The sequence below is a fragment of the Alosa pseudoharengus genome, unplaced genomic scaffold (genome assembly GCF_046254945.1).
Source record: "Alosa pseudoharengus isolate Yale_2024_CS ecotype anadromous, Long Island Sound unplaced genomic scaffold, YU_APseudo_1.1 YU_APseudo_1.1_scf_18, whole genome shotgun sequence".
NCBI classification, from domain to species: Eukaryota; Metazoa; Chordata; class Actinopteri; order Clupeiformes; family Clupeidae; genus Alosa; species Alosa pseudoharengus.
Genome location: NW_027468650.1, coordinates 14,706,550 through 14,728,425, shown reverse-complemented (window position 1 = coordinate 14,728,425; position 21,876 = coordinate 14,706,550). Strand labels below are relative to the sequence as shown.

Here is a 21,876-nt window from a genome sequence, read left to right as displayed (position 1 = left end):
ATATATAATATAAAGACAGACGTATCAAGTAAGTAGAAGAATATCACCCAGGAATTCGGAATAAGACCTAAGACAATTTACTGTCATTGTGTGACAGTGAAGCTTTTTTGAATCCTGTGAATAGTGCAGATTTGACTATAATGTACATGAGTGTCTGAACTTTATTGAGTGAATGAGTATGGCCCAGATATCCAACCTTGTGAATGATGCATACTGCCCCTTTTTGTTAAGTTTGCACCCCTGGTACAATTAGCAGTGTATGCTATTCGTACCCTGGTGCAATTAGAAGTGAATTCTATTCGTACCCCGGTGCACACAGCAATGTGTCCTATTAGTACCCCGTCTGGTACAAATATCAGTGTATGCTATTCGTACCCTGGTGCACACAGCAATGTGTTCTAGTAATACCCCGTCTGGTACAAATATCAGTGTATGCTATTTGCACCCCTGTGATTTATTCTGGCATATTGATCACACAATGTAATAATAATAAAAAAATTACCAACATGTTTTTTTTGTTGTTACGTAACAGGGTGTGAATAGCTCAGCTGTGTAATAGACAGTACTGTATGCTATTTACACCCAGGTGCATGAACTAGCTAATTATTGCAATCAAAAATTCTGTTTGAGAACCGATTACTTGTTCAAATTGCGCACCTTCTCTCCAGAGACGTTGGTACACATGCACACTCACTCTGCCAAAACACATCACACGGGACTCGAATCCCAGTCTCCCGCATATTATCACATGTCTGAGACCACTGCACTATCCTCTTCCACAAGTAAATAGTGTTTGCGGGTAAACTTATAGTTTATAGGCCTGAACGTCATATTCACGAATTTTCTGTTAACTAACAAACTGACGGTAACTTTTCAATCTAAAACTTAATCTGAACAGATATTAGTGCCGAAACCTTTCAGAATTCTTCACTTTCTGCTGATGAAAAAACGAATGTCCGCCATGTTTTTTGTGCACATGAGCAACGTCTTTTTGTTGTTATGTCACAGGTGTAAATACCTCAGCTTTGTGGCCAAGGCTATTCGTACCAGGGGTGTATAGACACTCCGTTTTGTTAATGAGTCCATTCAACTTTTGTAAGTGTTGCCCCAGACTTCCACACAGTAAGTTAAATAAGGTAAAGGTAAAACTATGAACAGTAAAGAATGTGGAGTGAGTTGTGATCCAGAAACGATTTTGCTATATTTATTACTGCAATGCTCCTTGATAACTTAGTTTGCAGATGTTTAATATGTGGTTTCCAACTAACTTGATCGTTGATAGTGACTCTATGGAATTTTATTTCAGAAACTCTTTCAAATACCCACCCCATCAATTGGGATATGTACCCATGTATCCGATTTACAATTTCCAAACAGCATGAATTTTGTCTGGGCCCAGTTTAAGGACAGTTTATTATAGCCAAACAATATTTCCTTCATAATGTCATCTTGCAGTTGCTTTAAATCATTTCCTAAACAGAACATATTTGTGTCATCAGCAAAAAGGACTAATTTCAATATCTTAGACTTAGAATCTATATGTATATATATAAGTAAATATACTGTAAGTAAACATTTATTGAAAAGAGGCTCTAGTATAGGAAAACATCTTTAACATCCAAGACTTGATTGACTAATTCAGTAATCAACAGTGAAACTGAGTACATTTGAAAATTTTATGAAGGTAGTATATATCTTTTACAGCGTTAGACTGGGTCTTAATCAGAATTGTGTTACTATTTTCCCTCTTTATGATATAGTAAGCAGATTACACAAAAGTCATATTGTAAACCTCATACTATTAATATTGTGTCATTTCCTCAGCATTTGTACTAATTTATTTGAGACATCTGACTACTTCATAGTGGTGGAGTAAATTCAGGTTGCAGAAGTTCTCAATACTCAGTTAAACTAGTATGCCAAGCTACTGTAACTCTGCCAATGCAGATTCTTTTGTATGCTTTTCCCATTCATCAGGGATTTTTCCATGGCCAGTATATCTACACTTATGTTTTGTCTCCATTTCTGACTGAAACTTGCAAATAAACCATTTCCAGTAGCATTGAGTAATGCCATCTCCAGTAATGCTCCATTTATTGTAGGGGGGTCCAGCTTTTCTGTATGTTTTGTAGGGGATTGTTTCATCATCGTCATTGATGAAGTTTAGGTCACTGATTACTTTTGTGGTACAGAAATCTATGACAAAATTGTCTGTTCCAACTTTATGCCAACCAGCCAGAGCCTGAGAGCGATGAAATTTAACACTGTGGTCTCCATCGTGATTGGGGATGGTGTTCGTGCAGATGGCTTTGCAGAAAGGGCACTGTGCCCAACATCCCTGGAGCTGCTCACACAGAATTGTGGTGGGTTTCTCTCTCAAAGCCGTCACATCCATCTTTTTATTCTTAATAATTTCTTCCACAGATCTGGCAATTGTGTCTTTAAGGAACGACCAGTCTGTGATCTCTTCATTTTCAATGCTGCGTAATTCATCTCTTTTTATAACTATGATCTCTCCCACCTTTCTACAAAACAGGTCAAGCCACAGAATGGTATTGCCTTTCTTTTCAACCACTTCTGTAGTTACGACTGTGCTTGCTGATAATATCAGATTTTTCATGCTTTTCAGATTGTCCTGATAGAATGTGTCCAGCTTTCCAGTATCACAAAATTCTTTGACGTTTTCTCGGATGAATCTTTCAAAGAATTTCTTTGGAGAATCAATATACTCCTCATACATTGCAAAGCTCTCCTGAGCTGCCAGATGTTTCAGGATATGATTTTCAAGGTTTGATCGGTTGCCATTGAGAGCTGGATGATCAGATGCCATAGTATCTGCTATCAGCTGACTGGTCTTGTTAGTTGCGGCATTCAGAACCTCTGGTGTGATGTGCTTACAGAGAAAATCAACAAATATTGTCACAGAGCTGGCTCCTTTGCAGTAGTTTTTGAAAGATTGGAAATATGTATCACTCTGACTTTGTAGATATGTTAGTGGTTGGTTCGCAGTCTTGAATTTGTCATGCATCTCTTGAAGTTTTGAAACATTTTTCAGGCAAAGATCAATTGAAAAGTCCACCTTAAATTCGTTGGTTAATTTTGGATGCCCCGGCGTGTCCTCAAATTTAGCAATGCTTTTATCAATGTCTGATAAAATTTCATAGATGAAATTTTCGTCAAAGTCCTTCTTATCATTTTCCTTGGTAGTGATGTATTTATTCACTGTATGAGAAGTATTTGTCCTGAGAACATTTACCTGGTCGAAATTGCCACAAAGCTTACCCCACTTCCTTTTGAGGAAGCTTTGATTAATGTGTTCGTCTGCATTAAAATTAAATTCCTTCATTCCCCTTAGTTTTTGTATGATATTTGATTGATTCTGGAAGTACCTATGGAGGATGTTTTCTACTATAGGTTTCACATTTAGTGCTTCTTCAGGTGGCTGTGATTTCAACACGTCATTTGTCCAGAAAACCCAGAGTTTTTGAAATTCCTCTGTCATTTGCTCATCTGTCAGGTGCTTTGCTTTAAGTGTAGACGCCAGCAGTTTGCTCTTCTTAGTCAACTCATCTGTGTATTTGGCCCTTTTTTTGTCCAGTTCTGACCTGTTTTGCTTTGAGGTCAGTAATTCTTTACATTTCTTCACAGTCCCCTCGATGAGCTCACTCTTTAAGTTTACAATGCGAATGTCAATTTTTGTCTTCCACTTCACAAGGGTCTCCTTGTTTTTGTCTTCTCTGAAATACCTCTCTATCTCAGTCTTCAGTGGGTTGTAGACTTTGTCAAACTCTTTTGCCAGATCCGGAAAGGTCACGTCCTGAATCAAGTTGCTGCCAATTTGATTCTCCAGTTTAGTCTGAAGGTTCAGTGAATGTTTCCTCAGTGTCCATGTCCACTCTGAATATTTATGTTCCAAAGAAGTGTACACCATCATTTCAACTGTGTTTTTGAAGCTGAACACAAAGTTCTCCTGCAGGAGTGCTGTCCAAAGGTCAGACACTCTGCTTTTGAGTTGTGAAAGTGAGGGAAATGAACGTTTCTCTTGCCACGATGCAACTCCGAGAATCTTGCTCTTGAGTTCATGAACATTCTGGCTATAAGAAGGATTTGGTGGAGCCATTGGAGGGTCTCCCTCTAGAAGATTTTTGAAGTAGAACACTTGCGTTTCAATGTCAAACTGTATTACATCACTGAAGCAAGTGATATCAGCAGCATTCTCCTGTTTTGCTGCTATTTCGGCCATTTCATCCAGTTTCTCCAGGAGTCGTCTCCTACCCTCAATATTTTTATCTCCGGCTGAAGATTCGGCAACATTCTGGTGCACAAAAATACAACTAGGTGTGATTTTAACCTGCTTCATTCTCAAGAAGGCCTGTACACAAATCTCAAGAATGTCATGCATCTCAGAAGGGTTCTCCCCCATGATATTGATAACTGTCATGTCACCAATTCCAATGATGAAGGTGGCAAGCTCATTGTCATGGTTCAGTGTTATGTTTGTACTGAGCTCTGGAGATCGGAGTCCCTCTGTGTCCACAATAAGGACATAGTCATATCCCAGTTCATCTCTGATGCTTGAGTCCACTTTTACAAGTTGCATGAAGGCACCACGGGTGCATCTTCCAGCACTCACTGCAAATTGAAGACCAAACATGGTGTTCAGCAGTGTGGATTTTCCTGAGCTTTGAAGTCCCAGAATTGACAAAACAAACACCTTTTTGTCTTTAAGGGTATTGATGAGCTCATCCAGGACAGCATTAATCCATGTAATCGGCACATGGGCAGCATCACCATCCATTAGTTCAAGAGGATACCCAGAAATCAGCATTTTCACTCCTAGTTTTGGAAGTGTGGCATGTTTCACATTGTTTTTATGGGATTCTGTGGACAGCTGAATGGTCTCATAGAGTTGACTGACTTCTCTCATGATATGCTGAATTCCAACTGTAGTAGCAGCCATTTTGTTAATTATGCTGTCCAGTTTATTTTGCAGTGGGTTTACATATAATGCTTTATCTTTACCTTTTGGTACATTTTTCATTTTTCTCCATGTTGAGTGATAGTCCTGTTCAAGTGATGCCAGCTCATCAGTGGTAAGGTCATCCAAGAGGATTCTGAGCCACTGCAATGTGTACAGGTGTGTGTCTTCAAACTGAGCAGGTGTTGTTAAGCATTCCAGGAATGACCTCATGAAGTCATTGAGAGGAGTGGCCATATTTAATTGTCTTTGCCGGATATTTCTCATTTCAGATTGGATTCCACTCATCTTCATTGCAATACTTTCATTTTTAATTTGAAGTCGATATTGTTCTTTGTTTTTTGTGCACCATTCATGCCACAGTTTGCCTTGCAATGGTAAAATGGTCGCCTTGAGGGTGGATAGATTATTCCTCATACTACCCTTTAGAAGGCACATTAATGTCTTGGCTATGGCATGCCCATCTTGACATGACTGTTTATCCTCATCCACTTTGAACTGTAGTCTCCTTGCCTCTTCACAACACCTTTCAATGCTTGCAGTCTGCTTACATTCATTGATGCACTGTTTGATACTTGAAATCAGTTCCTCTGTGAATTCAGCCTGATTCCTGTTCTTTGCAGCTAGCCTCACCTTTGAAGGATTTTTTGACTGGTGAATTTTGTCCTTACCTGAGAACAAGCAAATCAAGGGGACATGAGACTTGGACAAATCCTGGGAAATCTTTTTGGCAGTTTCACTCATAGAATGCTCTGAAAGGAGAAGTACATTGACAGTACTCACTGCTTGAAGAAACTCAAGTTGTTTTGGATGTTCCTCTGCATTACCATGAAGATTGAGAAAGGCCACACAATCATGAAATGTGTCATCCTTCTTCCCTCCAGGACAGTACCATGCAATCTCTACAACTCCATTCATGAGCAGGCTATCTGGAGTGCTGCCTTTGCAATGACGGTGGAAGAACACACTGTGCTTCTGTTTGCTAATGAGACCATCCAACATCTGAGACTTGGAGTTCAAATCAGAAACTCCTAGTCTAATAAAGGAAATAATTGGCACAGGTGTGTTGAACATTTGTCTGTTATGATACTTCCCACTGGTGTCAGACGCAGTTTTGCTGTGCCAAGTTTTCCTGATATGTCGGAGTGCCCAGAGAGGGAATTCCACTTCATCTGTACAGGGGTTGGGTACCAAGAAGGGTAGGCTAAACTGACAAGTGGAGAGTTTTGTGAAAATGTACTGTCGCAAGAAGTCACTGGAACAGTGGAAAATGGCCATGTGCAAATCCATCGGGTGTATCTGGGGCTGTTTGCTGCTCATCACCATATCTGATTTATCATCACAATCAAAGAAGTCATCACCATCATCCTCAACATTTCCAACATCCTCCTCGAAATCCATGCTAATTTCTTCTGATTTTACAAATAGATATCTGGCTCTGTAGTCCAATGTCATGAGTTTATAGAGATAAAGGGAATTCAAGTCTTTCTCTGTTTGCGGCTCTTTTACACTCAAAGATAACTCATCCATAACAAGAACCCTGGATTTTGTCATCTTTTTAGGGTAAAAGTCTTCTAGGCCCAACTTTTGAAGCAAATTCATAAAGCTTCTTGTTTTTTCACCTTTGTTATATAGTGCTGTATTCTGTTCATCTGTTTTCTGAAGCTCCGATAAAGGTGCCACGTCTTTCACTGATATATTTTCCAGCTGACGTAATACCTCCTCAACTGTACTTCCATCACTCATCTTGGTGCCTGTTATGATGGAATTTAATGCACTTTCCAGTGATTCCCAATCATGGTGTCTTTTCTCCATAACTTTAGGGGGAAGTGAAAGTTTGTTCTTTAGTTGTGTCTGTATTACCTGTAGTCTCTCTTCTTTTGCCTTTGGTGAAATTTGGATCTCTTTGTCAGTGGACACAGTCAGAGCTGTCAGCAACAGGTACGCTTGAGCCCTAATGGAACACTGTTCTTTTAGAGAGGTGTACCTGCTAAATGCACTCTGCAGTTCAGACTGCAGGAATGTGATTTCTTTTATATTCAGAACATGATCAAATGTTTTGTGTTCTCTACTGTATCCTATAACTGTTATTATGGACAGGACTAACAGTTCAACTTCCTTCTCTTCTTTTTCTTGCAAAGTCTTACAAAATGAATTCAGAGAGAGAGTTACAGCCATTGTAGTTTTCATCTTTGCATTGCCTTCTTGTTCAGCAGAACTAAGCATGAGTCTGCTGTCTCCCAGTTTTTGTTTGGCACATTGAAAGACTCTGTCTAGTTCTGAGAAATGAGACACATGACCTTGTTTATTCAAGTCTTCCTCTGTTAGGTATGCCCAATTCATAAGTTCTCTTCTGTTTTGGAAGTTTTCCACTTCATTAAGATGATCTTCCAAAAGAGAGCGTATCAGACATCTCAAATTTACAGCAGTGGATTTGCTGTTTACTGTAGCCACTTCAAACAGATAATTTTGAAGTATTTCATTAGAGAGACATTTCAGCCAGATTTTGTGAGATCTTGTTTTTTCAAAGAGCCAGGTTTTGAAGTCCAACAACTGTGCCAAGTAAGATTCACAGTCAGTGGCACTCCAGGTCTTTACTGACTGCATCAGAGTTTCTGCCTTTTCCATTTCAGAAAGAATGTTTTCCCCCCACACCTCTTCCACATTTTCTCCAGTGATGTCTGTGTATGCTTCCATCAATATTCTGCCTAAATTGGACACATCGTTGAAATCGTCTCTGTGAGAAGACATTAGTATCTCCCAGATAGGAGTCAGGGTTGTTCCTCTGTCTATAATACTCCAAGTTCTGTTATTAGCAGTAAGAAGGACTTTCCACTGCAAGTGGTTGTCAATCTCAGCAGGACCACCCGTTTTACTGACTGACAGCTGTACATTACTCATCAGGTCTTCTCTGTGTTTCCCAGTAAGAGATCCCCTCAGCTGTGTGGAGGATGTTGCTACTTTGGCTGAGATAGACAGTGCACCAAATCCAAATCCAGCACTAGAGTAAACATTCAGTGATTCAGAGATCAGCTGTTTTATCTCTGACACATCATTACTTCTGAAGCCTGATGAAGATGCTCTCCACCAGAAAACTCCACCGAAGTGTACAGGGCCTTGGTTCACATGGGACCCAAATCTCTCATAAAAACTTCTGATTGTGTTTGTTTGTGTTTTGCGGTCATTAGAAAGCAAAATTACATTTTCAATTTCTCTAAGGGTATTAACAGCTCCACTGGAAAGTTTGAGTTCATCTTTCTGAAGAATGCCACACGCAAGTGGAACGTAGTTGTACTTTGTGTGGAGGATGTAGGACTCTTCTTGCAAATTTGAACTGGTTTGCTCCATCTCATTAGATTTATTTTTCTCAACTCCAGAGCCAAAACCAAAGCCTTTGAATCCAATGTTCAATGAGCTGCTAAAGCTGTGGCCCAGTTTCTCCATTACTTTGTGATAAACAGCTTCAGATTTGTGGGATGAAAATTCTTTCTGCTCGTACCTGGTACTTTGCACAGGACCAGAAAGTGAAAATGAATCTGGAATCTCAATGAGTTGTTCTCTTCTCTTTAGCAAGTCTTCAGAATTTCTGGTTTTGTAAACCCCTTCCAAAGCCAGACCCCCAGATGCATTCTCCAGAACATCCTTATCTGAAATAATCTCAGAAGAGACCGTTGAATCCTGCACAACGTCCAGTAGTTTATGTACTTTTTCTATGACATCCTTCAGAGTTTGCCCAGTGTTCATCCAGCTTTCCCTTGGGACATCCAAAGCAATGCGAATCTTGTCTTCCATGTCTTTCACTTTAGCATCATTTTGATCTTTGCCCTCCTTGACCAAATTCTCAAGCTCGATTAGATTTTTTTTCACCTGAACTAAACTTAATGACTCCATTCTGACCTGCAAGTACCTCTCAAATTCAAAACTGAGCTTCTATCTTTTGATCTGTCTGATGGGTGGCATGGTTATGTTCTAACTTCTAACTGCTGATGTTATCAGGGGGTATTTTTCATCTAAAGCCTTGTATATAGCATGTGCAAATCTTGCCTATGGCCTGAAATTGTCAATATCAAATGAATGAAAAGGCCTGAAATCCCAACAGTAATATAATGATATTGGTCTTCAAGCTTCTTCTCTAATAATTGTCTTCTGTTTCACGCCTCCTATAGGACAAAAACAAACTGATAAATATGATTAAAAAAACACACATACATAATATATATATAATACCAGCATTTATGTATTTTCCTCTGTAAATTATCATCTTGTGCCATTACTTACATTAACTGTTTCATACTTCTCAATGTTATTTCATAATATGTATATTACTGTTGAAGTGTAGTCAACCAAAGTTTTGGTGTGTTTTAGTAGACGGGTCATTCCACGTCAATTCAACCAGGGCCCATGCACTTAGGTCTCAAAAAAAAAATTACCAGGTATACCTATGTTACCCAGGAGACACACTGTAAAATTACTTTTATGTAAGCTCAATACTTTCCAAGATACAGCCAGTTTTACGGGGGGAGGGGGGTGTCGATTTTGTTCAGCCTCTTTTTTTGTCAAAGTTCACAAGCCCGTAGTGCAATAACTAAACAATGTAGGAGGCTCAAATTCTGCATGCTAGTACATAAATAGGAATAGTATGTAAAATCATCACATTTGGTCTGGATGATCCTGCATGGTCATAGCTGTCCCTCAAAGTTGATCAAAATTTTATTGGAGTTTTTGGCTGGGCTCTGTTTAGGCCTTCATAGTATAAAGTATAAAAGTAAAAGTAGTCTTGTGAATGACAGCCATTTTTTATGCAACATGGACCATTTCATGTTGCAAGAGTGCCAGTCTCTCTTTTTAAATCTTCCCATAACCTGTTAGGCCATTTCTAGGCTTCCCCCCCAACATTGCACTGCCTACTTCAGAGGGGTTCTTTTGGCCTACCATCAAATGCTGGACATCTTTAGAAAGCTAGGATCCTGTAGTTTCTTAGGAAGCAGCACTGGCACAGAGTTACAGAGCCTAGAATATGTTTTTTTCTTTATGCCGGATAACAAGCATCTCTGAACTGACCACATTTCAGCCCTCTAGGTCACTTGATATGATTTTAGAAACACAACTGAGCCCCACCAGGTCTTGCGAAGCTGTGTGCAAGTAGATCAATATAGAATGAAAAATGAGTATGCTTATGCGTTTTGTAATGTCCTATGGAAACTTTTAGTTAACCAAAATGCATATTGACAATAAAAGTATGCATTTCTGAGGTTTCTTGTAGACTATTTGGATTGTATGTCAGGTTCTGATATAGAATGACTACACAAAATTGAATAATTACACAAAAGTCTCTATTTTTGCATTTTCTTTGTTGGCTTCATGGGTGAATAAGATAGACTACCTGCACAACTAATATTGGATAAAACAACGTGAATATTTAATTCCTATGGATTCCTGTGAATATTTCAAGACCAAGAATGTAGTGGTAAAATAAGAGGTGGGTAAACTATGAATTCTGTGATCACGAGTGGACTGCGCCATGCGGTAATGATGGTGAAGGTTATTGACCAATGTACAAAACAAGTGGCATACAGTAAGTGGTTCATGCATAGAGTGTTGATGAGATTAGTACATATTGTTATTGTGGATAATACAGTGTGATTTTTAAATGTTAACAGTTGTTATTGGTGAATAAACTCTTTTGAGAGGTGGATAAACTATTTCTGAGATTTGGGTAAACTGCGTTTTGGGAGGTGGGTAAACTGTGTTTACTTGCGTTTAGCCTCCACTACATCCCTGTTCAAGACCCAGTGCTGCATCTACTTATTGCTAAGGACATAGGCTACACTGCAGCTAGAAGTTAGGGAACCACCAAATGAGAGGAGGAGGGCATTTTTGACTAAATTTAATTGAGACATACTACTACGTGCTAACGTTAACGTAACTGCCATCAAGCTGAAATGATTTGCCGCGAATGAATGCCGCCCAAATCTGTCGAGTCATCTTGTAGTGGTGCGTCCTTTCTTTTACTGTCTATGGGTGCGTCAAGTGCAACGTGTAGCCTATTCCCATCCGCTATTGATGACGCGAAAAATAATAACGGTAACTCCACTGAAGTTATTTGAAACTAAAGTAACGAGCCAGTTTTGTATAATGTAAGGAGTAGAAAGTACCGATATTTGTGTTAAAATGTAAGGAGTAAAAGTAAAAAGTCGCCTCAAAAATAAATAGTAAAGTAAAGTAAAAATATCTGAAAAATCTACTTGAGTACAGTCAAGTCAAGTCAAGTCAAGTCTATTTATATAGCGCATTTCATACACAGAGGTCATTCAATGTGCTTTACATAAACAAAACCAAACAATAATAACAAATAAAAAGCATAGAAAGGCAATATAGTCAAAGAATAGTTAAAAGGTAAAGATCATAATAAAAAGAAAACATAAAACACAAGGTAAAATAATTTAAAAATAAAGGATAATTAGCAAAAAACAAAGGCAAAAGTAGTAAAAAAAAGTAATAAAAGATAAAGTAGAATAATTATCAAGGCAGATTCAGAATTTGTAACTCGGCACAGTTAGCAGAAAGCATCTGAGAACAGTTTGGTCTTAAGTCTAGATTTAAAACTGGCTACAGTTGGGGCCTTTTTGATGTCATCCGAAAGTTGATTCCACAGCTGAGCCGCATAGCACCTAAAAGCTGCTTCACCATGTTTAGTTCTAACAGTAGGTTTTAGCATGTCTGACAGGTATTTAGGTCCTGCTCCATTTACTGATTTATAAACAAGCAATAGAGCTTTAAAGTCAATTCTGTGACTTACTGGAAGCCAGTGCAAGGACTTAAGAATTAGAGAAATGTGGTCAGTTCTTTTAGTTTTTGATAGAATCCTAGCTGCTGCATTTTGTATCATCTGAAGCTGTTTAATAGTCTTTTTAGGAAGGCCTGTGAACAGTCCATTGCAGTAATCAACCCTGCTGGAGATAAATGCATGAATGAGTTTTTCTAAGTCATATTTTGACATCAGCCCTCTGAGTCTGGCAATATTTTTGAGGTGGTAAAAAGCTGATTTAGTTGTCGCTTTCATGTGGCTGTTGAAATTTAGATCACTGTCAATTAATACACCATATATACAGTAACGAAGTATTTGTACTTCGTTACTTCCCATCTCTGCTCCTGGGCACACCTGGGTTTTTTTTTTCCAGAATTTGTTGAGACCTAAGTGCGTGGACCCTGGTTGAATTGACGTGGAATGACCCAGATAACTTGTAGGGGTGGCCGGGTGGGTGATAAAAAATTAAAAATCAAGCAGGATAGCAATTCCTGATCTTATTACATAGTTTTTCATATTTCTTTAAAAAAAAAAAAAAAGTGTTGAGAACGAGGGGGTGTGCACCGACACTCTCCCTCAACTCTCACACGAAACAGTCACTTTATAACAATTTATATGCAGACACTCCAAGGTAAATTCTTGACCAGTTACATTTTGACATCATCTAACAAAGTTAGCAAGCTAATTTATTCAAACTTGCCTGCTTGCCTGCACAGATGGCAGCTGCGTGCAGGCGCCTCTAACTAAAGTGTTTCCCATACATTGACTAATCTGTGGCGGGGCGCCACGAAATAAAAATCGGCCGCCACAGATTAATATTCTATGTTTAATTTAATTTAAATTAAATATAAGATCAAATCCTTGCATTGCCATTGAGCTGCGCTTTTTACGCACGCAGCCTTTCCTTGCCCCGCCCCCGTTCTCTCTTGTAGCCCGCTGCACCTCCTCTGCATGTGCATTTAACAAAATATTCACGATTGTTGAAGGATTGTTGTTGCCACATAGAAGCATTGCATAGAAGACGTCTGGCTAAATTGCTATTAAATCCGCTTAGCCTCGTGACCATGCTGTGCAAATTTGTTCAAAACTGCTGCATTGAAGTGAACTCTGCTAAGGTCTTATCACAACATAGTAGGCTACATTGAAGAGACTAAACTAAGTTAAGTTATGCAATCAAGCAGTTTCTCAAAGCTAACGTTAGAATACTGTTTGGATGTCGAATTTAGCATGCTTAGCCTACTTACAGCTGCTTGTCAATTTCGTTGAAGGGCTCATTTTATTGACTCCGACACTGAATGTTTGCAAAATCCCGATGTAAATGGGAAAGTGTTTTTCAAAAAGTGCTTGTCCCAAGGAGAAGTACGAACCTTTATTTTAACTATGTAGAAAACGTTATGAATTGCATCCACACATCAGCAGCCCCTTTCAACTGTGTTACAATTGCAAGGGTTCCCTCACGAACGTCTTAAAGTGAAGGCACTCAATTAGACCTATACACTACCAAGACGATCTTAATACCCCCCCCCCCCCCCCCCCCCGTTGTACAAGTCTGCTACCGCCACAAATTAAATCCAATTCTGTGAGAAACACTGAACTAAATTACAAATTGCTGTGACAGATGGATTGAAATTGAACATAGTGTGTGGACTGTGCATGTGGAATGTGTTTCATAAATGACCAGCCATGCCGTAGCCATATACAGACATAGGCTGTCAATACACGAATCCGACGAGCGTTCTGTGGAGGCTGCCATCTTGTGGCGACGCCATTACTGAGCTGTTACTGGTATGTAAACAAACCTCCGTGATAACGCACCCTCAATGACAGCTACAGCCAGGCAGTATATGGCTTGTTGGGTTGATGATGTTAGACAGTGGCCTCCGGTCACAGATGAAGGTACAAGCGATTTTACAGATTATTTATGAAAATAGTTTAGAGTAGAGAATGAGGAAATAAAGACATAATTGGGACTAGGTTGATATTATATCTACTTAACTACTGTAGCTCTAACGTCAGCAATAACTATGCTAGCTAGGCTAGCTAACGAGGAAACTATAAAAATATCTGTCCATTTGGCAACAATAAATAAATGAATGGATATCAAATAAACAAATTCATGTTTTTCATTTGTTATCCCAGTGGACGCAACGAATCCAATAGGAGGCACTGGCGCAATGCTACCCAGCAACAGCTCAGTAATGGCGCCCGCTTACTTCCGGTAGTTTCGCCGGATTCATGTATAGATCAATTATCGTAATTTCCCAACTATTAGCCGCAGCTTATACATTGATTTTGCAAAATTTCTTCAGCTATGAGGTTAATACACGGGGGCAGTTAATATGATATTAATATGGTTTTGTTTCTTTAAACTTGCATAAAACACTGTACTGCGGCTTATACACAATGCGGCTAATACACAGGAAATTACTGTATTAAAAAGAAGTCACATACCTCCACAGATGATCAAGGATTATGAATGCATCTGTCCACAGAGAATGACCCCAACATACTCCCAGTGGAAAAGATGAGGACCCTACAAGGAGATAAAGTATTGATGGGAATGTGAAATACATTCAATCCTGTAGCCTCATTCTCTCCGGAAAAATAAATCACGCTTGTCAATTCAATTGTCTCCATCTCCTAGGGCTATTCAACTTCATTACCAAGTGGGCTAGACAGAAATAAACACTGGGTCTTCACGGGCCACCCAAAATATGGCGTTGCTAAAATGACTCTACTGTGGCTAAAGAGACATGTGTTCATGAGTATCCAGCTAATAAGTTCTGTCAATATATTCACAAACACTGGATTTGGTGGACATTCCCTTATTTTGAGATAAATAGGCTGTCAAAACAATTCTAAACAGACATCAGGTGCTTAAGAAGCAGCTCCATTTGTATTTTGATTATTTGTATTTGTCAAATATACCAGTAAAACAGTGTCATGAGATTCTTATCCAACTTCTGTCATAGCTCATATTTTTTAAAGAAAGTGAAACAGTAGGCTATCCTGACAAACAATAAGCAGCATTGTAATCCCTCAATCAAGTCATAGGCTAACTATCATTAATCATCATTGAAAAGAAACCATAGTGAAACATCCTGACAAACAATAAGCAGCATTGTAATGCCTCAATCAGGTGATCATACGCATTCTTTGTAAAAGAGCCTCGGTAAAAGTTGCGTTGGGTGACGGGTCGATGTCCAGGCTAGGAATGCTTTCATTGCTCTCTCTTGTTCCGTGCAAAAGTGACCGAGGGCTATGCTACTTTACTCCTTTGACTTGTAGTGCCACTTAACATTAGCCTATATGAACTAGCCTAAATGCATCCATTGCACAGTAAAGATTAGTTAACAAAAAGTTAATTACTTGATGTTTATGCCAATGTAAACAAATACTGTACTTGTCAGTCCATTCCAAAAGAAACCGGCTGTTTTCATCATCATATTTGCATTTTGGTATGTGGTTAACACAACATAAGGCTAGAGCTGCCAACGCGTGAGATCTGACGTGGAAAATTATCCATTTCTCGAACCTCCAATCCAATTAGCACTCTGATGTCAAAGACCCGCAGGAGAACACCAAGACGAGAAATGCTGAAGACTGTTGATCCTTTATTCACCGTATTGCAGTGAGAATACAATCCAAACAATATCAGGACTGAACCGTCAGGCAATAGAGTGATGAGTTGCAGCTGATACCCCGATGAGATCTGATCTTCTTCTTCATCTTTGATTTATTGGCGGATGAAATCTGATTTGAGTGTGCTCGGTCTTTTATGCTCCTCGGGGCCTGAGAGGCGTCTCCCTTTCCAGGAACGTCATCAGGCCCCTTTCAGCCAATCAGAATGTTTTGGGACTTGAGATATTGGTGGAAAACCCTTCTCGTCTGTATATTAAAAAATATGTGTTGCTATAGGCAGAATTCATGTTGCCATGTTCTATGTGTAATCTGTTGTCAGGCAGGGTCGCCTATGTGTTTGTTTTTGTTATATGTGTACTTTCACTTTTGGTTCTGACTCCTTTTCTTGTAAACCACTCCATTTATCCTAAGCCCTGTCTGGTTCTACTTTCACTCTCATTCTTAGCCTTTGACAGTTCAGTCCCATGACTTCCAGTAAATGTTGCAGATGCACAGCCAACATCCTTATAATAAATGGATCATTTCTGATAAACCACACACACAAGTATTTATGCTTAGTTAAAACTACCACAATTCCTGTGTTGGTTATTGGTGCATTCGTAAATTGCCACGTAAAGAGCGCACCGAGCACACTGAAACTTTTTAAAGGTGCTTTATTCTATTTCCATAGTGTTAGATCGAATTTATGAACGCACCCTATATCTGACAGCCTACAGGCACGAGCCGCACAACATTGTTTATTTTGCAGCCAATCATTGCTGTCGTTTTATTTTATTGATTATAGCATAGTCATGAAAGCCAGATTTGAAGGCAGATTTGTGGGCGGGCCGCAGGTAAAATTCAACGGGGTGCTAGTTGAATAGCCCTGTCCTACTCGATCCCCTACAGTATTTTTGTGTATGTAAATGAGTATGTGCATAGCCTAGTGTGTGTTAGTTTTTGTTTATACAGTATGTGTGCTTCTGTGTGTGTGAGACTGTGAGTGTGTGTGTGTGCCTGCTTGCAGACATGGGGGACTCGAGTCACATTTTTTAAGACTTGAGACTTGCTTGATCAACATGTATAAAAGACTCGACTTGACTTTGACTTGCTATTCATGACTTGAGACTTGACTTAGACTTGAGACAAATTACTTGAAATGACTTGACTTTTTATTTTTTTCCATAGATATTAAGGAGTTAACTTTACGATTTTAGAAAATCTGCTTGTGCTGCTGTTGCATGCGTCAAGCGAGCGTACCTGTCATTGTACCAAGTGACGCGACAGACCAACAGCAAGTGCCAGATCAAATGAGACAGACTGAGGTAGGCTAACTTGCAAATATGGAAGGCTCTAGTTTATACCAAAACATAATAATGTTTGGATTCACAGATGATGTATCTTAGCCTGGGTGCCATTCCGAACTTAGTCCCGCCCACAACGTTTGAGGTCGGGAAGTTCGGTCTGGCATTGATCAATAGTGGCGCAAGTATGCTCGCCCAAAAGCTGGCGGGCCAATCAAATAGTCAGGGCACTGTCAGGGACTGAAATGGGCATCACGGCGATGCAACTCGGCGTGCACGACGAGGTGGATATAGCCAGCGGTCGTTGCCAGATCCTTTTTTGAAGCCCGGAATCCTGGCTGCTGAACAACAAGTAGCCTAGAGGGACATGCTGGCTCCGATGTTTTTCAAGCCAACGTAATGGGTATCGTCGTGGACGAAGTTCATCTAAATTACAAATGGTAAGAGAATCTAACTGTCTGACTTAGTAAATAACTTCCAATGTCGTGATATGAATCCCATGTTGTAAACATTGTAGCCTAGGTATCGTTGTACGTTCGCTAACTCAGACTTGGTACAATCATAACATTAGTGTGATTGTAGCGAACTAGCTGTTAAAACATTCTAATGTAGGTTACTGTTTTATTTCTATCAGTGGTCAGGCTGCAAAAGGGCAGAAGGGCATTTGGGTGTTGCTTTATGTACTCAAGCACCATACCCATATTGGTAGTCACTGTACCCCTTATAAGTATTCTTTTTAGATGTCAGTACAGTCATTAAAAAGTACTAAATGATACTACTCATCATTTCTTATTTTTACTGTTACTTATTGGTTGCTTTTTGTACTGCTATATATTCCAGGTACACCTGTGCTGACATTGACCGCTTCTGCTGATCGGGAATCCAGAGCCAGGGTTATGAAACCGCTTCAGATGGACAATCCAATCATTTTGGCCCTGAGCCCAAACAGAACAAACATCAGACTGGGTCTGATTAAAGTACCTGGCCATACACTGGAGTGCCTACACTGGATTGTGAAGGATGTTAGTACAAAGCTTGACCCAGCAGTTAAGACGGTACTTTAATGGAGTCACTAGTTGTCTGCGGAAAGCTTTGTACTGCCATTTTGAGGAACACACCACATCTGTTGATCTAGGACATCTGTGCTGCACTCACTGCCATTCTGTTTGTTCTTGTGAACCTGAAGGTTGTGGGGAGTAGGGGTGGGCGATATGGCCTAAAATTCATATTGCGGTATAATTTGGGACACATACGGTAAACGGTATATATTGCGGTATAATTTGGTGTGTGAATTTCAATATAGGTCTAGCAGGTTCTTGCATAAAATAGTCAAGATTGTTACTTATTTAAACATTTATTGGCTATAAAAATGATCAAAGTTTTATTTAGCCTATTCACTGCAGTAGACATCACTGTATGAAACATTACAAAAACATGAAACATGACATATTACATAGAACTGTAAATCATCTGATCATCTAATATTTACAGATATCTAGGCTATAACATTTATTTTATATTTGGCCTGTTATAAAATCATGTATTGAACAATTTAACCACAGCTCAGCTTTAAGAAACTCAATAGATGCATGCTTAGCATTTTGTGATCATTAGGCTAAGGCTACTTTCACAAACTCAGTCAGCTGTCCTCTGATTTACCAATATCTAGGCGATATTTGTAACATTTATTTTGTATTTGGCCCGTTATGAAATCATGTGGAACAATTTAAACACATTGTAAAACTTAAAGCCCAAATTTGGAGACATCCATGCATGTCGAAATTTACTGCAAATTCAAAACTGGGTTACTCTGGAACGGCTAACTGTACAGGGGACTGCTTTACACCTTTGTGTTCGGTAAGGTCTGCTGTTTATTTTGATATGAGGTTTGTCGTGTGTTAAAAGAAGGGTTCGTGAAGTATCCGAGATGAATGGGTTGGGAGATCATGGGACGCAAAATGTATGATTAAATTGAATTATATTATTTACTTTTCTCGCGAACCGTTCAACTAAGCAATTATCGGGTAACATCGTTTAAAAGCTGAGAAAAAGCTCTTTCATGTGATACTTGTGATGTCTGTGTGATGAATAGGCTACTTCGCGAGTAGTTCAACTGAGATGAATGGAATTTGGACGCACTTTCTTTCTTGCGCTGTCACTTTCTCCACTGCGTAAAATACTCAATTAATTTGCGCTGTGAATGCTTAGATTATTTTGACAGGCCACACAGGCTAAATAAAAATCGCTATTAGTAGGACGCAAAGCAGAATATTGAAAGAAGGGGGCACCAAGGCTACCGTGGCCTGTAAACCTCTGATTTTCAAAGGGGCCTCACGGCCAACGCAAGAGGCAACGACGTGGCCGCCGTGAAATTCCTACCCTGTTTGGGGGTTTATGTCTGTATTTCTCCTAAGTTATAAGTCTAAAGTTAGCGTCTTTATCGTGACATGTTTCCCTTTTAGTTCTCCCTCGTGTGTGATCCTTTTTGTGTGGGGGGCTGCGTCCACCCCTGTATGTGTAGCGTGTGTGTATACTTGACCTGCTCCGTGTGTATTGTGTTCTGGGTCTGTGTCCTTGCTCTCGTTCTCAGCTAAACCTTTTGATTGGACAACTGTCTGTGTCGCTATCAAATCGTTACGATACTTTCACCGCTCGCTGCCATTTTTCCACACCTGTGGCCTCCTCGTGGTTGCTGCCGGTCCCGGCAGGCCAAGCGTGTTGCAATTTGATGACATAATGACCTATCGCAATATGCCGGTATAACAAAAATCTCTATCGTTGGCCAATTTTTTATCGCATATCGCTTATACCGTTTATATCGCCCAGCCCTAGTGGGGAGCTAATCCCCAAATATGAACACTTTCAAGGGGAGGTTTCATCACACCACAAACACAGAATAGTCCCACCTGAGGGCACAGTTTTGATCAGGGAACTGTTACAAACTTACAGGAGTTGTTTACTTCAGGACCATACAAACATACCACTTTACACAGTCGACACAGCCTGCACTGGTTTTGGAGATGAACTCATTGATCAGTTTTAGAACAGTGCACACAGATATTTGACCTGGACTTCATTATCCATAATGCAAGAGATACTATGAATTATGCATGAGGTTTTTGATGACATCGAACAGAGTCAAACTAATTTGTTTGATGAGGATGACCGTGTTCAGGTTGACATGGATTACACTGGTTACTTTGATGACGAGGATGAGGATGATACAATCATCACCAAGTAACTTGGAATCAGGCATGTCAATTTTGAAGATCTCAGACTAGCTTCAAATTCAGGCTCAAATTTGTAGCTTCAGGGTCCTGTTGTTGTGCAAATGCCTTTTTTTTTACCTCTGTTACATTAATATTTTTGAATAAAATTAAAATGGTTTATACTTCTCTACTGGTTGGTGATGTTTCTGCATTTAAAAGACAAACAATAAGACATGTCAATAAAGATTTTTAATATCTACACATAATAGGTAATGTTTTAAGATATACGCTGAACTTTGAACATACAACCAATAAGAAAACACACAAAAATGGTTTCAAGAATGTGGACACTACTAAACTATTATATGAAAACAAAATTATTTACATTGTCATTTATGAAAACAATATTTACAAATTACCATCACCATTTACATTTCACATTTACTTAATTATTTAAATAGGCACATTTTGCCAGTCCATTATTTTCTCCTGGTAATTCAGCTATGCCAATAAGTTTCTCTTGAAATTCGGGAATGCATGATACTGCCTGCCTGGGTGATTTTTGTTGGGAAAGTTGTGTCTCCCTGAAAACGTTTACCAGCGTTAAAACGTCCTGTTCTCGGGCCACATGATGAATGCCAGCCGGCCTTGTCAGCTCCAGCTCTGTGTCCGTTTTGTCCATTAGCTCTTTGACGATGCCAATGGACCTACTGATTCTGGCTGCTGACATTTCTGACATGTTTGGTCCCAATCCTCTCATAAATTATTTGAGAAAATTGTTTAGGTGTTCCAGGTGGAGGTCAAGTGGATGGAAAATGGGTGACAACCTGAAATATAAGTGAACACATCAGTGTGAAGAATTACAGTATAGCCTAATAAGTATAATGTGCATTGACAATACATTGGAAAATACAGACTGTTAAATATGGTGACACCAGATGCAATTGTTGAGCAGGTCAGAGAACGTAAGTTACGCATGTAACTATGGATCTGTGAGACCAAGGGATGACCATCACTACGGTCTAAAAAAGGAATGATCACCTTCGTTCTGCCTATCACCGAGACCATATGTCAACAAAGTCATGTCCATGACCTCCGGAAGCAGAACGACTCGAGCTTGTAAATAGCGGAGATTGCTCCCGGTTCAGTCTCCTACCTTGAGCGCCTCAGGATGGTCCGAGCGACAAGGATAGTGACGGTCATCCCTCGGTCTCACAGATCCATAGTTACATGTGTAACTTACGATCTGTTTCGACCTCACTCTGACCGTCACTACGGTCTAAAAAAGGGATGACACATACCAAAAAAGTCGCGAGGAGCTCTAAGCTAACCATTAAAACCTCGCTCGGTCACGGACATGAGGGCAGCGTCGCCAACCGGAGCTGGGCGAGTGACGTCCACCCTATAAAACCTGGTAAAAGTGCAAGGCGTCGCCCATGAAGCCGCTGCACAAATATCGCTTGCTGGTACTCCCCTAAGGGCAGCCCAAGATGTAGCCATACTCCTGGTGGAGTGAGCCCTTGTACCCGAAGGGACTGGCATTCCCAGAGCCCGGTAGGCATGGGAAATAACCTCAACCAGCCAATGTGACAGCCGCTGTTTGGAAAGCGGTAGCCCCTGCTTCGCTGCTCCATAACAGACAAAAAGTTGAGAGTGTTCCCTCCTGTACGGGCCAGATAAGCTCCCAAAGCCCTGACTGGGCACAGAGTGAGCAACTTGTCGCGCTCTGCCTGTGAGGCAGCAGACTGCTGGAATTGGGTCAGCTCCAGAACCTGGTTGATAGACTGCTGATTTAGAACCTTAGGCAGGAAGGCTGGATTAGGCCAAAGTGACACGCCAGTGCCCCCTGTCTGCCACCTCAGGCAGTCTTCGCTGACGGAGAGGGCGCACAGCTCCCCGACACGCCTGGCCGAACAAAGAGCCAGGAGAAAGCAAGTTTTCAGAGGCAACGATCGC

General features: G+C 40.1%; 1 protein-coding gene and 1 long non-coding RNA gene across 5 annotated transcripts; one reads left to right on the top strand and one right to left on the bottom strand.

The window, feature by feature from the left end:
• Positions 1-1,379: 1,379 nt before the first annotated feature.
• Positions 1,380-15,559, bottom strand: LOC143130990 (interferon-induced very large GTPase 1-like). 4 transcript variants are annotated; one of them, XM_076290317.1, is made up of 3 exons: positions 15,156-15,559; positions 14,238-14,319; positions 1,380-9,138 (listed from the first exon to the last, which is right to left on the bottom strand). In XM_076290317.1, exon 3 carries the CDS (start codon positions 8,867-8,869, stop codon positions 1,925-1,927), a length of 6,945 nt encoding a protein of 2,314 aa, XP_076146432.1. In that variant the 5' UTR covers positions 8,870-9,138; positions 14,238-14,319; positions 15,156-15,559; the 3' UTR covers positions 1,380-1,924. The 4 variants fall into 4 exon arrangements, with proteins under 4 accessions (XP_076146432.1, XP_076146433.1, XP_076146434.1 ...); XM_076290318.1 differs by having other exon boundaries at positions 15,190-15,559; XM_076290319.1 differs by having other exon boundaries at positions 15,322-15,559.
• Positions 15,560-16,279: 720 nt separating this feature from the next.
• Positions 16,280-20,106, top strand: LOC143130987 (uncharacterized). The gene is made up of 2 exons (XR_012988025.1): positions 16,280-17,151; positions 17,552-20,106. It is a non-coding gene; the product is annotated as an uncharacterized LOC143130987 (long non-coding RNA).
• Positions 20,107-21,876: the final 1,770 nt, after the last annotated feature.